Genomic DNA, 13,655 nt, shown 5'->3' with positions numbered 1-13,655 from the left:
GACCTTCGCCTGCAAGTGACGGCCAATCAGGGAAGCGAGTGACAGCGTCCTTGGCCAATCACAACTCGCGCGCAGGCATCCTAACTCGTGTCGACCAAAATGATGCGTACAGCGTGCCACCAAGCCCAGAGGAGTCAGGAAACCATCCATCCATCCATCCATTGTCAACACCGCTTATCCTGGTTAGGGTCGCGGGGTGCTGGAGCCTATCCCAGCTGACTTCGCGCGAAAGGCGCACTACTCCCTGAACTGGTCGCCAGTCAGTCGCGAGGCACAACCACAATGCAATAATCATCCATCCATAGCGCTTATCCTCACGAGGGTCGCGGGTGACCCTAATATGAACGTGCGAGGAAGCTGGAGTAGTAATCACTAACACTCTAACCAAATAAGTTATTATTATTATTGTTTTCAATCCCATAAAGACGTAGCTGTACACACTGGTGTTCGGTGACCGCGACTAATGACGAATAGCTCTTACGTACGCGCGCTTCAGCTCTTCACCGCTAGATTGCGGCAGCAAACTTCGCAACATCCCGCCGCTGTCTATTCACATTGGGTTCCTCGCTGTGGAAGGACAATTATCGGTTGGAGACTCGAATGCGCCGTGAATTGACGCCACGGAAGAACAAGGACAGTATATTAGGTCCAGTTGTGTTTGCAGGTTATGCGGGCAACAAGTTTAAGTAGTGTTTTCTATAGTCCAATAATGTTGAATTGAAATTTTCTAAAGAAAAAAAAACAAAACATCAGTTGCACTGGCAAATGATGAGATACGTTTTTCAAGATACGAGCATAGTTGCGGAACGAATTCAACTCATATCTCAAGCCACCAGTGTACTGGTCACTCATGAACGAGTAAATAACTGATGTTCATTTTTAAATGTCCCCAAGGATTTATTTTATCTTCACCTGTAGCAGATTACTCAAATCAAATTACAATGAGAACCTGAACTGATGTAAGAGGCTGATGACTATTATTCGAAAACCACGTTCGTTGTCATTATGGAACTGTCTAGAGGTGCAACAATTCAATCGATTATCAACAACGGTTAATCAATTATTATATTAATTGAAGGCTATATTGATAGACTAATCGTTGAAACTCTGTTTGACTTAAAATTGTCCAAATCCTCAGAATTTCAGCGTCTCAACATAAAATCTCAGATTTCTGTCGTTCTACATGAAAGCAAATTGATTGGTAAATCAAAATAAGACATTTAGAAACATCTGCGTTTACTTTGGAAAACTGATCAGCATTTTAGCCCCTTTTTTGACAGTTGAAGTTACAATCAAATTGTTTGTGCATGTTCTGCGCTGCCGATTTGAAATGTCCTGTTGTTGAATAAAGGGATGGACATGAAACAACGGCCTTTTCAGCCGATTCGCCCGAAAAAAATAATCGGCAGATGAATCAATTATCAAAATAATGGTTAGTAGCAGCCCTAAAACCCATTCACATGCAGTGGGAATAAAACGTAAATGCAATGACTCCAGATTAGGAGTGCATTGAAGAGAACCAAACTAGCCATTCTGCGCTAAATAATCAAATACATCTAAAGAAGAGGGCAAAACTAATTTCATTCACAATGATTTATTAGAACTGGTTAATGCCTTGTATTACCAAGGGGTAAATATAGTCTTTGTTCATACAGGCAGAATGATTTGACCAAGTGGTTACAAATCGGCAGTCGGTCAAAATTTCAACAAGTAGCAGCTTTAAAATATAACAGCAGTGGATTGTGACATTTGCCAAAGATATTTCAGTTTCCGATTTCAGTTTGGAAAGGTTTAGGTTTAGAGCACAATCTGCATGTCAAAAGCAGTTGGTTCCTTTACTTGCGGCTCATCGTTTGGCACATCTGGAGGGAGATCCGCCACTGTCTCAGGTGGCTCCTTTTTGACAGCGCTCTCACTTGGGACATCCGTTCCCTTGCTAAAAATATATTCGTAGTTTCTTTGAACCTCGAAAAATGCTGAGGTGAGGCACTGATGAGAAAACATCCGTAGTGCCGGGGGAAGCTTTGGGTGTGGATAGAGACAAGGTCGTGGGAGGGATTCAGAGTTGTCCACTTTTTGTGGTTTGGGAGCTGTGTTTTCAGAGGGATTGGCTTCTGGACAAATGGGAAGAGAGAGAGGCGGTGGTGGCGTTTCAGGCACTATTTCCAGTTCCGTGTCTGAGGCCGGTGCTTGGGCTTCACTGACTTTACGAATAGAGTGTTTTAGCAGGGGGATAAATTTCCAAGAAGTGTCGAAGTCTTCAACAGGCTCCACAACCTCGCCCGGTTCAAGCACATACCGCGATTCGATGACAGGACAAACTTCGTCGCACTCGCCTGAGTCGCTCGAGACGCTTGCGGGCACCGGCTGAGCCACCAACAGCGTGCGTTTGTGAAGCCGACAGAACAGCACGCCGCACCTCTGGCACTTCCTGCCGTCTTTCACATGGAGCAGTTTGTGGCGCTTCAAACTATGGCGATCGGTGAAAGTTCGATCGCATATGTTGCATGGAAAGGAAGGCTCTTCTCGTTCCGCAAAAACACAGACAGGGATCTTATCCTGACCTTCATCACTAGGAGACCTTTGTCTTTCATGCTGATATTTATGTTGGACAAGCTGTCCGACCGTAGAGAAGCTTTCATTGCACAACTCACACATATAAGCGCCTGATGGAGCAACGATGTGCTTAAGGAGCACCACAGGACTGATTTTACCCGCGGTCACTAAGGGTGACGGCGTTTTGTCAAAAGGAGTGGACGGGGTTTCTTTCATTTCAGTGTCACGCTTAGTTTCTTCTGCCTGCAAAACACACAAAGAAAGGATTGAAAACAAAGCATGTCTTTTTTATCAAGTAGTTTCAAATGCTGTAATAATGTCATTTTGATATTCTACCATTGCACAAGCTGTGGTCTGCATCTCTTGTGAAGGTTCACGTTCAGCAGTTTCCATTGAAGGCTGCTGCACCGAGAACGCAACATCTTTGGTCGGCGTTCCCTCTGACTTGTCGTTTTTTCGGTGACCCCAGTGGCGTTTTCTACGTCCTTTGAAAATCCTTTGAAAATATTGTAAAACAGCATTTTTTATTAATGTTAATAGTACATGTATACAATTGATGGAAGGTATAAAATGGCTAAATGTGTAATGCTTAAACACAACGATAAGAACAATTGCAAATTGCGCCATGAAATGAGTGTGCATGCTGATATAAAACAGTTAATAGCATTTAACAAACACGCATTTCCTTTTAACGCCTGTCCTCATTTGGGTGAGCTGGAGTCTATCCCAGCAAGAGAGCCAGGGTGCAGCCTTGACTGGTCACATTACAGTACATTGGATATAAAAAGTTTACACACCCCATTAATATGACCTATTAGCTATAAAATGATTTGTTTTAATCTTTTAAAAAGGGGGAATAAACATAATGGAGATCATGTGGTTGCACAAGTGCGGACAACCTTTTACAACTGGGGGTGGGGCTTTGTTCAAAATTAACGAATTCAAACTCATGTTAAAGTCAGCACACACTTTCCACTATTGAAAGTTCTCTGATTATGTTCCAGTAGGGTTTTCTTGACATTTCTGCATTCACAGAGCACTTCCACAATCTAATTGTTTTAAAGGTTATAAGTCAGGAGAAGGGTAGAAAAGAATTTCAAAGACAACTAATAACTGTATACCAAGGAACACTGTGAAGACAGTCGTCATCAAATGGAGAAAATATGACACAACAGTGAAATGACCAAGAACGGGTCATCCCTCTAAAATTGATGAAAAGACAAGATGAAAAGTGGTCAGGGAGGCTGACAAGTTGCCGACAATAACACTGAAGGAAGTGTAGGAATTTCTAGCAAGTACAGGCTGCTTAGTACATGTGACAACAATCACCCCTCTTCATATGTCTGGGCTATGGGTAGGGTGGCAAAGAAAAGAAAACACAAAGGAAAAGGAAAAACTAGTAATTTCCCAAAGCCATGTGCGAAACTGTGTTATGGTCTGATGAAACCAAGGGTGACTTTTTAGCCATAATTCCAAAAGGTATATTTTTACGGCTTATCACCAAATGAACACCATAGCTGGACCTTGGGGCCTTGAATGAGTTCGAAAGAATTATGAATAGTTCCGAATTGCAGTCAGTGTTAGCACAAATCCTTCAGGCTTCAGTTAGAAAAACAAACAAACAAACAAACAAACAAAAAAGTTAGGAAAAGCCAACTTGACCAGCTTGCCTTTATTAGGGGTTACTAAAAAGCACTTTAAATGGTGGCAGGTGAGTGCCGACTCCCATTTAACATGAGTTTGAACGAATTAATTCCGAACACAGCCCCATGCTCAGTTTCAAGAGGGTGTGCACACTTGTGCAACCACATTATCTCAGCTGTTTATTTTTACTTCCCTTCCCTAAAATACTCCCCCCACAATAAGATGAACCGGTTAAAGGTCACATCATTAGTGCAAACAGGTTTTCAGACTGAGGAAACTATGTTGGTCTCAATTTCTCTTTCTTTTTTTTTTTTTTTTTTTACATCACAAAAACCTGGCACTTAAACAGCGGTGTGTAGACTTTTCATACCACCATTCATACTCCCACGTATGGACCAGTCACTCTTCAATTAACCTGACGTCAGATCACATGCATATTTTTAGAATGTGAAAGGAAGCCGGAGTACCAGAAGAAAACCCATGCAAGCAAAGGGAGAACATGCAAACTCCAGCGGTGATTCGAACAACGAACCTCGAGCTGTGATGCGGACGTGCTAACAAATAGTCTACTGTGCTGCCAGCATCTAATATTATCTGCCAGCATCTAATATTATATCATAAATCTGCTTCAGGCGATGGATTGATGTCACGTCAATGCGTTCATGCCTCTTTCATCTTGTAGAAAAATTGCAATGATTCCTGTTTGTGTTGTCCGAATATCGTTAATAGAGCAGAATTTGTATTTTATGAGACACGGTAATGTTTGTGAAAATGCACATAATAACGTGTCTGTTATGCAGTAACAACAGTTAGCTTGTGTTTTGTAAGTTTAGCACGAGCTGAAAGACACTAGCGGCTCAGACGTCACAACTATAACGTCAGCACGGCTACATTCAGTCAATATGCCTAAAACGGGTCGTTGTCAACATGTTATATGAACAACTGGGCTTGTCTTGCCTTCTGCTTGGGTTCGTGGGGCGCGGGCTGTTCTTCACGTTTGTAAACACAGAAGGCACAAAGTCGGGATTGTCCTGATCCATGGACGGTTGTCCTGTAAACACACGCGCATTCTGTGGGTATCTTCCACCATTTTTTTTTTTTAGGCGACAAAAGAGCAAGAAAGTGTACTAATAAGCAAGAAACTGTACTAATAAGCTTTACCTGATATGAAATGAGCGCCACAAATGCGAGCATTTTCTTTGAGCTCCTCCGCGCTGCCATTCACTTTCTGGAGCACTTCTACCCACAAACACCGCCGGTTGGCCTGAAACGGTCGGTATGCGGTTGGTAGTCTGTAAAATTTCAGTTTGCCAGCGATAGAACGGCTATTTGTACAACCCAGCACGCAGCAGGCGTACATTTTACTCGAAGTGTGGTTTAGCTTCGGATGAGGAAGTGTGTGTCCAAACGGCTTGTCGGCTTCCGTTGCCTAGCGGCGCGCGTATCCACCGGAAGTTAGCATGAGCTAATATTAGCCCGGCGCGAGACGACTGACAGCGTACGGTAATGTACTTTTGGGTTAAAACAATGACAAAGTTATGTTGACTATAACGTAACGTGCGTTGGGATGACTAAATATTAAATCCAGCCGTCTTCGTCTTTAAAACACGACGCACTAAGTCGCCAGGTCTCCCTCGTGTGGAAGAGTTAGCATTTTTTTTTTTTGCTACCCCAGCGGCCATAACATTAAGTACACCAACAATCTAACACAATGGTCCTCCAACATTTTACATCGAGTACCACCTCCAAAAATAGTTGGCTCTCCAACTACCACCATAGTGACCAACATTATAATACAGTAGCATAGTAAGCCCGAGTCGACGAGGCAGAGGTTTTATTCGTTAACAATGCGCTTGAATATAAGGAAAATTTAAAAAAGAAAGAAATAATAAAAAATAATAATCAATAACAAAAAAAAACTAAATGAATGTTTGACAGCAAACATTTATAAAAGGTTAAATTCAAATTTATTGTACTTAAAAGTTAAAGGTAGAAAAAGAACCTTTTTGTCATATATTAAAACTGTCTCTATGACCAGACAGTAGACTATTATTAAAATTGTATTTCAGTCAGTATTTTAAAAACAGGTCACAGTGTGACAAGAATAGCCAGTCAGAGACTGTAGGGACAGGAGGCATGACCGAACAGATGTCAGTCATTTGCTCACGCCCTCTGCCACACACGCAGCCTTACAGGGAGTCATAGAAGCCTCTGGTCTAAAGAAGACCATTGTAGATTCTTTGCCGGATTATGTAATTTAAGGTAGCAACGAATGTTAAAAAGCAGGAATTGGAAAGCTCTCGAGACAAATCAAGGGGAAACATATATAACGGTGGTGTTCTATACACTCAAAAAAATGACTCATTGTATGAACACAAATAAATTTTGGGCAGGTTTTTCATCCATTTTATTTGTGGAACTCCAACTCAAATTTAGTAATTCCGTGTAATGTGATATAATTGAGTCAGCCAAACCCATTTTCATCAAATACAGCCAAAGTAAAATAAGTACACTAAGTGGCCTAAATTGATTCACATCAGGCCAACTCAAATTACTAAAATTAGTCTAAAATAAATTATGTTTGCACTTACCCCCCCACCCAATTTACAACCCCAATTCCAATAAAGTTGGGATGTTGTGTTAAACATAAATAATAACAGAATAGGTCTGGACTGCAGGCAGGCCAGTCTAGTACCCGCACTCTTTTTACGATGCCACACTGTTGTAACACATGCAGAATGTGGTTTGGCATTATCTTGCTGAAATAAGCAGGGGCGTCCATGAAAAAGACGTTGCTTGGATGGCAGCATATGTTTCTCCAAAACCTGTATGTACCTTTCAGCATTAATGGCGCCTTCACAGATGTGTAAGTTACCCATGCCATTGGCACTAACACAGCCCCATACCATCACAGATGCTGGCTTTTGAACTTTGTGTCCATAACAGTCCGGATGGTTCTTGTCCTCTTTGGCCTGGAGGACACGACGCCCACAATTTCCCAAAACAATTTGAAATGTGGACTCATGGGACCACAGAAAACTTTCCCACTTTGCATCAGTCCATCTTAGATGAGCTCGGGCCCAGAGAAGCCGGGGGCGTTTCTGGGTGTTGTTGATAAATGGCTTTTGCTTTGGGTAGTAGAGTTTCAAGTTGCACTTACGGATGTAGCGCCGAACTGTATTTACTGACATTAGTTTTCTGAAGTGTTCCTGAGCCCATGCGGTAATATCCTTTGCACATTGATGTCGGTTTTTGATGCAGAGCCATCTGAGGGATCGAAGGTCACGGTCATTCAATGTTGGTTTTCGGCCTTGCCGCTTACATGCAGCGATTTCTCCAGATTCTCTGAACCTTTTGATTAGATTATGGACCGTAGATGATCCATCCATCCATTCATTCATTTTGTGAGCCGCTTATCCTCACTAGGGTCACGGGAGTGCTGGAGCCTAACCCAGTTATCATCAGACAGGAGGCGGGGAACACCCTGAACTGGTTGCCAGCCAATCACAGGGCACATACAAACAAACAACCATCCGCACTCACATTCACGCCTACGGGCAATTTAGAGTCTTCAATTAACCTATCATGCATGTTTTTGGGATGTGGGAGGAAACCGGAGAGCCCGGAGAATACCCAAGCAGGCACGGGGAGAACATGCGAACTCCACACAGGATTGAACCCCGCTCCTCAGAACTGTGAGGCAGACGCTGTAACCAGTCGGACACCGTGCCGCCGCCGACGACGATGATGATGATGATGATGAAATGCCTAAATTCCTTCCAATTGTACATTGAGGAACATTCTCCTTAAACTGTTCGACTAGTTTCTCACATACTTGTTCACAAAGAGGTGAAACTCGCCCCATCTTTGCTTGTGAATGACTGGGAAGCTCCTTTTCTACCCAATCATGGCACCCACCTGTTCCCAATTAGCCTGTTCACCTGTGGGATGTTCCAAACAGGTGTTTGATGAGCATTCCTCAACTTTCTCAGTCCTTTTTGCCACCTGTCCCAGCTTTTTTGGAACCTGTTGCAGCCATAAAATTCTAAGTTACTGAGTAGTTGCCAAAAACAATCAAGTTAATCTGTTTGCACATTAAATATCTTGTCTTTGTAGTGTATTCAATTAAATATAGGTTGAACATGATTTGCAAATAATTTAAATCTGTTTTTATTTATGTTTAACACAGTGTCCCAACTTGATTGGAATTGGGGTTGTATTTCACGCAACACAACATCTGGTAAATATGTTTTTGTTGAAAACTCACAAAATAAAACATTCTTTGGGAAGGCATTTTGAGCTTCACATGCTTACATTTTTAAGCTTCTTTGTAGTTGTATAAAACACCTTCGAGTCCAGTCACTCATATATCTTGAATTAACACAACCACACGTTATGGTAAATGAAGTATAAAATAATAATAAATGAGCTTTTCCCCTTGTCAAAGGAATCAGAAAAACGTCAACGACATATGAGTAGTATGCGTAGTAACTAGTTCTCTTGCCCAATTTCTCGTAATCCAAGGCTGCATTCAGTGTCTGTACTTGACCAGTAGATGGCGCTGCTGTTTATTGTCAACCTGCTCAAGCGCAAGGGTTTCCAAGTACACTACAGTAATGTATAGTACATGAACAGACCGTTATTGTTTTGAAGACATCTAATTACACAGCATCGCCATTATTTATATGTTCTTCTTGATTACATTTTCCCCCCTCCAAATCTCTCGCTATAGAACTTAAAAACTTCAGTCTCGCGAGGCTTTAACTTTTTTATTATAGCAATATTTTGGGTTTTAGAAACTAAGAAAAAGCCACATCCGGTTATATTTGAGTTTTGTTTGTGTTTCTTTTTCATCAGCACATTTGTGGGTTTTACAAGAATATGTTATTTTGATAGTTGATGGAATCCAAACTCTTCAGAGCAATTATTTGTGTACAAATACATGACCTGCAAAACTATAAAATGGAGTAGATGTGTTCTCCCCCCTCTTCTCCCTCAAGGTGACTCCTCCATCTGCACCCTCCCTGGTGATGCCCATCCCTCTTTTTTTCTGCATTAACCACACTATGTGAGGTGGGATTTGATGTTCCTCTGCCTCAATACCACGTGTGGTTTGTGAGCAATGCACATCAAATTTCGGCTCCCGGGGTGATGCAGATTGGGATGAATGAACCTGACGAAGATGAAATAATACATTAGCTATGTAAGCGTGACAATTTGCTTAATCTACTCATTTGCTTTTGCTGTTGGAGGATGCTGGTTACATTTGACTGCACTGAGACCCCATTTTAATTAGTCATTTCCTCACCTGTCCTTGTGTTATTCTGGGTGGTACGAAATAGGAAAGAAAGGATGATGGAGTATATGAAAAACAGTTGGTATTGTCAACCATTTTAGAGCATTTGTTACTGATCTTTCAACACCCACAGAATATTGTTTGGGACAATATAAGCACTGAACCCACCAAGAAATAGTACTCTTCTTTCACCAGAATATTCTTTCTACCCTTTTTCATTCTTTAGTAATCAGCAGTAGAAATTGGTTGGTTTCACCCAAAACGCCAGTTTCTAACAAAAAAGCGGCGAAAACAAGCAGAACAGTGATTTTGGCAGTACAGTATTTTTTCACGTTTGTGCCATCTCAAACTATGAAATAAGAACTGCAAAACTGAGAAAGGAGTTCTAATGGTAAAATAATTATTTATTAACAGATATACAAATAAGAAACGCGCCGCGAGCGACACTGTATCACCACATGGCTCAAGTTGAACGTCATTGACTTTTTTACATACTGGCATTCACTCCAGGAACTGCATCATCGTTTCTCACGATTGCAGCACACAAATTCTACTGCCTACCACGACACATACTCTGTTCATAACATGCGTGCATATGCATACTCTGTTGGAATATAAGGAGCTTAAAATTGTTGGACTTCCAACGTGTTGGCATTTCCCTCAGTCATAATTAACATGACAATCCGAGTTTTATTAGCTAATCTTTTATCGTCTACTCAAAAGCTGTGGTGATCATAAATCCAAAGCAATGCAAGGCCACCATCTACAGGGATTGACAGACATACAGTATACGTCAGTGGCAGTTAACGGTTGGCAGTGTCCAAGGCAGTGAATAAATTAATTTATATGGTTTACTAGTTCGACTGCTTTAATACTCACATTGTGATGATGAAAGGTGTCATGTCAGCAGGCTGATATGTCAATCATCCAGGTTTTCAACCTCAGCGTGGGCTGGCCTAAAATTATTACTGTGTCTTTTTTGGACGTCTTTTTAAAGTTCAGAACGATGGAATATGTGCCAATATTCACAGTATTAGATAGGTCCTTTAAATACCCAAATATTGGACCAATAAAAGCGGAACTGGACAATTTCCTAAGAGATCTTGTATGGTATGCAAAACCCCCATTAAAGCTTTATGTTGACACACTTTGAGAAATAAATTCCCTACTCCCCCCCCCACCCCCCCTGAAAGGACATTTCGTATTACGAGTGCATACTGGATACGCTTTATCTTCTGTCCAAAGTTTAAGATATTACAGAGTTAAAGCCAACAAACCCATTTGTATTATTTTATCCCTTCACCCAATTAGGACCAATAAGACAGTCGAAGGGAATCGCATCGATTAGCAGTATCAATAATGGAATCGGAGTCACTAAATTTGTACCAATTCCCATCCCTAACCACAAGTGAATTAAATGTTGAAATTGTACATAATGTTACAGTGGCTTAGACTTAAAAAACAATGTACAGTACATTTTTTTGAGGACAATTCAGTTGTATTTATCTTTGAAGTACTACAGGATACATTTTCATTTAATCTTTTAGAACTGTTTCTTTTTAAAGTGTCGCGGACGGATGGTTACTGGACCCAAGAGCAGGCGGAGGTTGTGATGGACAGTTTATAGAAAATGGAAATACAGATGGTCCTTGAGATACGCTGGCGGGTTGTTGAGGCAGCGAATGTGTGGCAGGCAGTGACGAGGACAGGCGGCTGGCCTGGCAGTAATTCAATTGGCGAGGGACACGGAGGAAACACCGAGGACAAGGAAAAGCACGGAGGGCAGAACGATGACAAGGGTTTGCATAGCTTACGTGGAGACTGGGGTGTCGTTGTACCGCTGGAGAAGCTTTAATACTCTGGCGAGAGTTTCTAGGATCTGGCAGGCTTTTATGCAGGTGGTAACGAGGGCTGATGGGTGACAGGTGCACGGCCGAGGAAGGTGCTGGAAAGCGAGAGAGGTGAGGGGAGAGAGAGACGGTGAGATGGAGCAAAGCGCCACCCAGGCTCCAACCATAGTACTACAAGATGGCGCATGACATAAACATTTATTTAGGCACAATTTGCACTATTATGAGCAAACCATTTTAATCAAATGCCTTTTATTTTACTGTATTTAAGTTCAGTATTAATGTTCAAACTGTGCATGTTACAGTGGCTTGACTAAAATATCAACGATACCTTTTAGGAATTAGCTTGCCTACTACGCTACTGTATTTCAGTGTTGGTCATGATGGCGGTACTTGTAGAGTGAGGTACTTTTTTAGGTGGTACTTGGTGTAAAAATTCTGAGAACCCCTGCTGTAGTCAGTCGTATCTCTGATGTCTAACCTATGGCTCTCGTGGTCCAGAATCCCGGCAATAGAAGATGGGCGTGGTGATGCTACTACCTGCTGACACCTTACAATGACACCGCCAGCCTCCCACGGTGCCCCAGGCTCAGCTCTATCCGGAGGGAGCATTGTTGCTGATGTGACGGCCCCCGCTATCACTCACTCGCCTGCCGAGGCTTTACCCGGCACAAGCAATTATACATTAATTTCAGCCAGACAGGCTCCCATCCCCCTCACACATCCTTTCTCTGCTCTCTCCTCGTGTACCTGCAATGCCTGCCCTCCCTAACGCTGCACACCCGATATGACACACATCACCCCAGCGCACACACACACACACAACCCTTAACCCTCCCATTTTTAGCCTTCTTTCACACAGTACAGCACATCAACGTTGGGTCTAGAGAAATACTCAAAGGACAGACAGCTGAAGCGAGAGCGGAGAGGCCAAAGGGGTGAAGATGAGAGAGGAGCTAAAGGGAGATACAGTGTGTGAAATGTAAGGGAGGTAAGGCAAGCGGGGGCTGAGTCGAGCCTGGCTAATGATGTATTGATTTGGTTGAGCCCGGGGCAAATAAGTAGGCGTGTGTGGGAGTAGAAGAGTTGCAGCTTGCAGATGTCCTAAAACACCTGGCTGGGATACGTTGGCGTTGTTGTGCGCTCAAGGAAAAGCACTTCGTAAACACCCGAGTTGCATAAAAACACCATGTTTGTAACAGTAAAGAATCAGTGGGAACTTCATTATGTACACGTGTGAAATCCAATGGTGTGCACGAGAAATGCATAACAAATTCTGGAGAGGTCTCTTATAAAGTCTTCTTTTCCTTTCGGCTTGTCCCTTTAGGGGTTGCCACACCGCGTCATCCTTTTCCATGTAAGCCTATCTCCTGCATCCTCCTCTCGAACACCAACTGCCCTCATGTCTTCCCTCACGACACCCATCAACCTTCTCTTTGGTCTTCCTCGTGCTCTCTTGCCTGGCAGTTCCATCCTCATCATCCTTCCACCAATATACTCACTATTTCTCCTCTGGGCGTGTCCAAACCATCGAAGTCTGCTGTCTCTAACTTTGTCTCCAAAACATCAAACCTTGGCTGTCGCTCTGATGAGCTCATTTTAATTTTATCCAACCTGGTCACTCCTATAGCGAACCTCAAAATCTTAATTTCCACCACCTCCAGCTCTGCTTCCTGTTGTCTCTTCAGTGCCACTGTCTCTAATCCGTACATCATGGCTGGCCTCACCACTGTTTTATAAACTTCGCCCTTCATCCTAGCAGAGACTCTTCTGTCACGTAACACACCTGACACTTTCCTCAACCCGTTCAAACCTGCTTGGACTAATTTCTTCACTTCTTGACCACACTCACCATTGCTCTGGACGGTTGACCCCTAGTATTTCAAGTCCTCCACCCTTGCTATCTCTTCTCCCTGAAGCCTCACTCTTGCCCCACCACCCCTCTCATTCATGCACATATAGTCTGTCTTACTTCGGCTAATCTTCATTCCTCTGCTTTCCACTGCATGCCTCCATCATTCTAACTGTTCCTCCACCTGCTCCCTGCTTTCACTGCAGATCACAATGTCATCTGCAAACATCTTGGTCCACGGGGATTCCAGTCTAACCTCATCTGTCAGCCCATCCATCACCACTGCAAAGAGGAAGGGGTTCAGGGCTGATCCCTGATGCAGTCCCACCTCCATCTTAAATTCATCTGTCACAACTACAGCACACCGCACCACTGTTCTGCTGCCCTCGTACATGTCCTGTATTATTCTAACATACTTCTCTGCCACTCCAGACTTCCTGTGGAGGTATGGAAGCAT

At 42.8% G+C, this 13,655-nt stretch overlaps 1 protein-coding gene across 1 annotated transcript; it reads right to left on the bottom strand.

The window, feature by feature from the left end:
• Window positions 1–1,584: 1,584 nt before the first annotated feature.
• Window positions 1,585–5,614, bottom strand: LOC133399491 (uncharacterized). Its single transcript, XM_061671078.1, has 4 exons — window positions 5,362–5,614; window positions 5,158–5,251; window positions 2,893–3,052; window positions 1,585–2,799 (listed from the first exon to the last, which is right to left on the bottom strand). The coding sequence occupies exons 1-4, from the start codon at window positions 5,558–5,560 to the stop codon at window positions 1,798–1,800; spliced, it is 1,455 nt and encodes a 484-aa protein (XP_061527062.1). The 5' UTR covers window positions 5,561–5,614; the 3' UTR covers window positions 1,585–1,797.
• Between the last annotated feature and the right edge of the window lie 8,041 nt (window positions 5,615–13,655).

This window comes from Phycodurus eques, chromosome 1 (genome assembly GCF_024500275.1).
Source record: "Phycodurus eques isolate BA_2022a chromosome 1, UOR_Pequ_1.1, whole genome shotgun sequence".
Lineage (NCBI taxonomy): Eukaryota > Metazoa > Chordata > Actinopteri > Syngnathiformes > Syngnathidae > Phycodurus > Phycodurus eques.
Note: the sequence above shows the minus strand (reverse complement) of the source record. Positions and strands in the feature narration are given on the sequence as shown.

Bases quoted from the DNA above. Each gene is read 5' to 3' on its own strand.
- LOC133399491 (XM_061671078.1), bottom strand. From the start codon at position 5,560: ATGTACGCCTGCTGCGTGCTGGGTTGTACAAATAGCCGTTCTATCGCT. The intron at 5,252-5,361 runs GTAAAGCTTATT...GTGTGTTTACAG, and splicing joins TGGCGCTCATTTCATATCAG to GACAACCGTCCATGGATCAG. The intron at 3,053-5,157 runs GCAAGACAAGCC...ATATTTTCAAAG, and splicing joins CCCACGAACCCAAGCAGAAG to GATTTTCAAAGGACGTAGAA.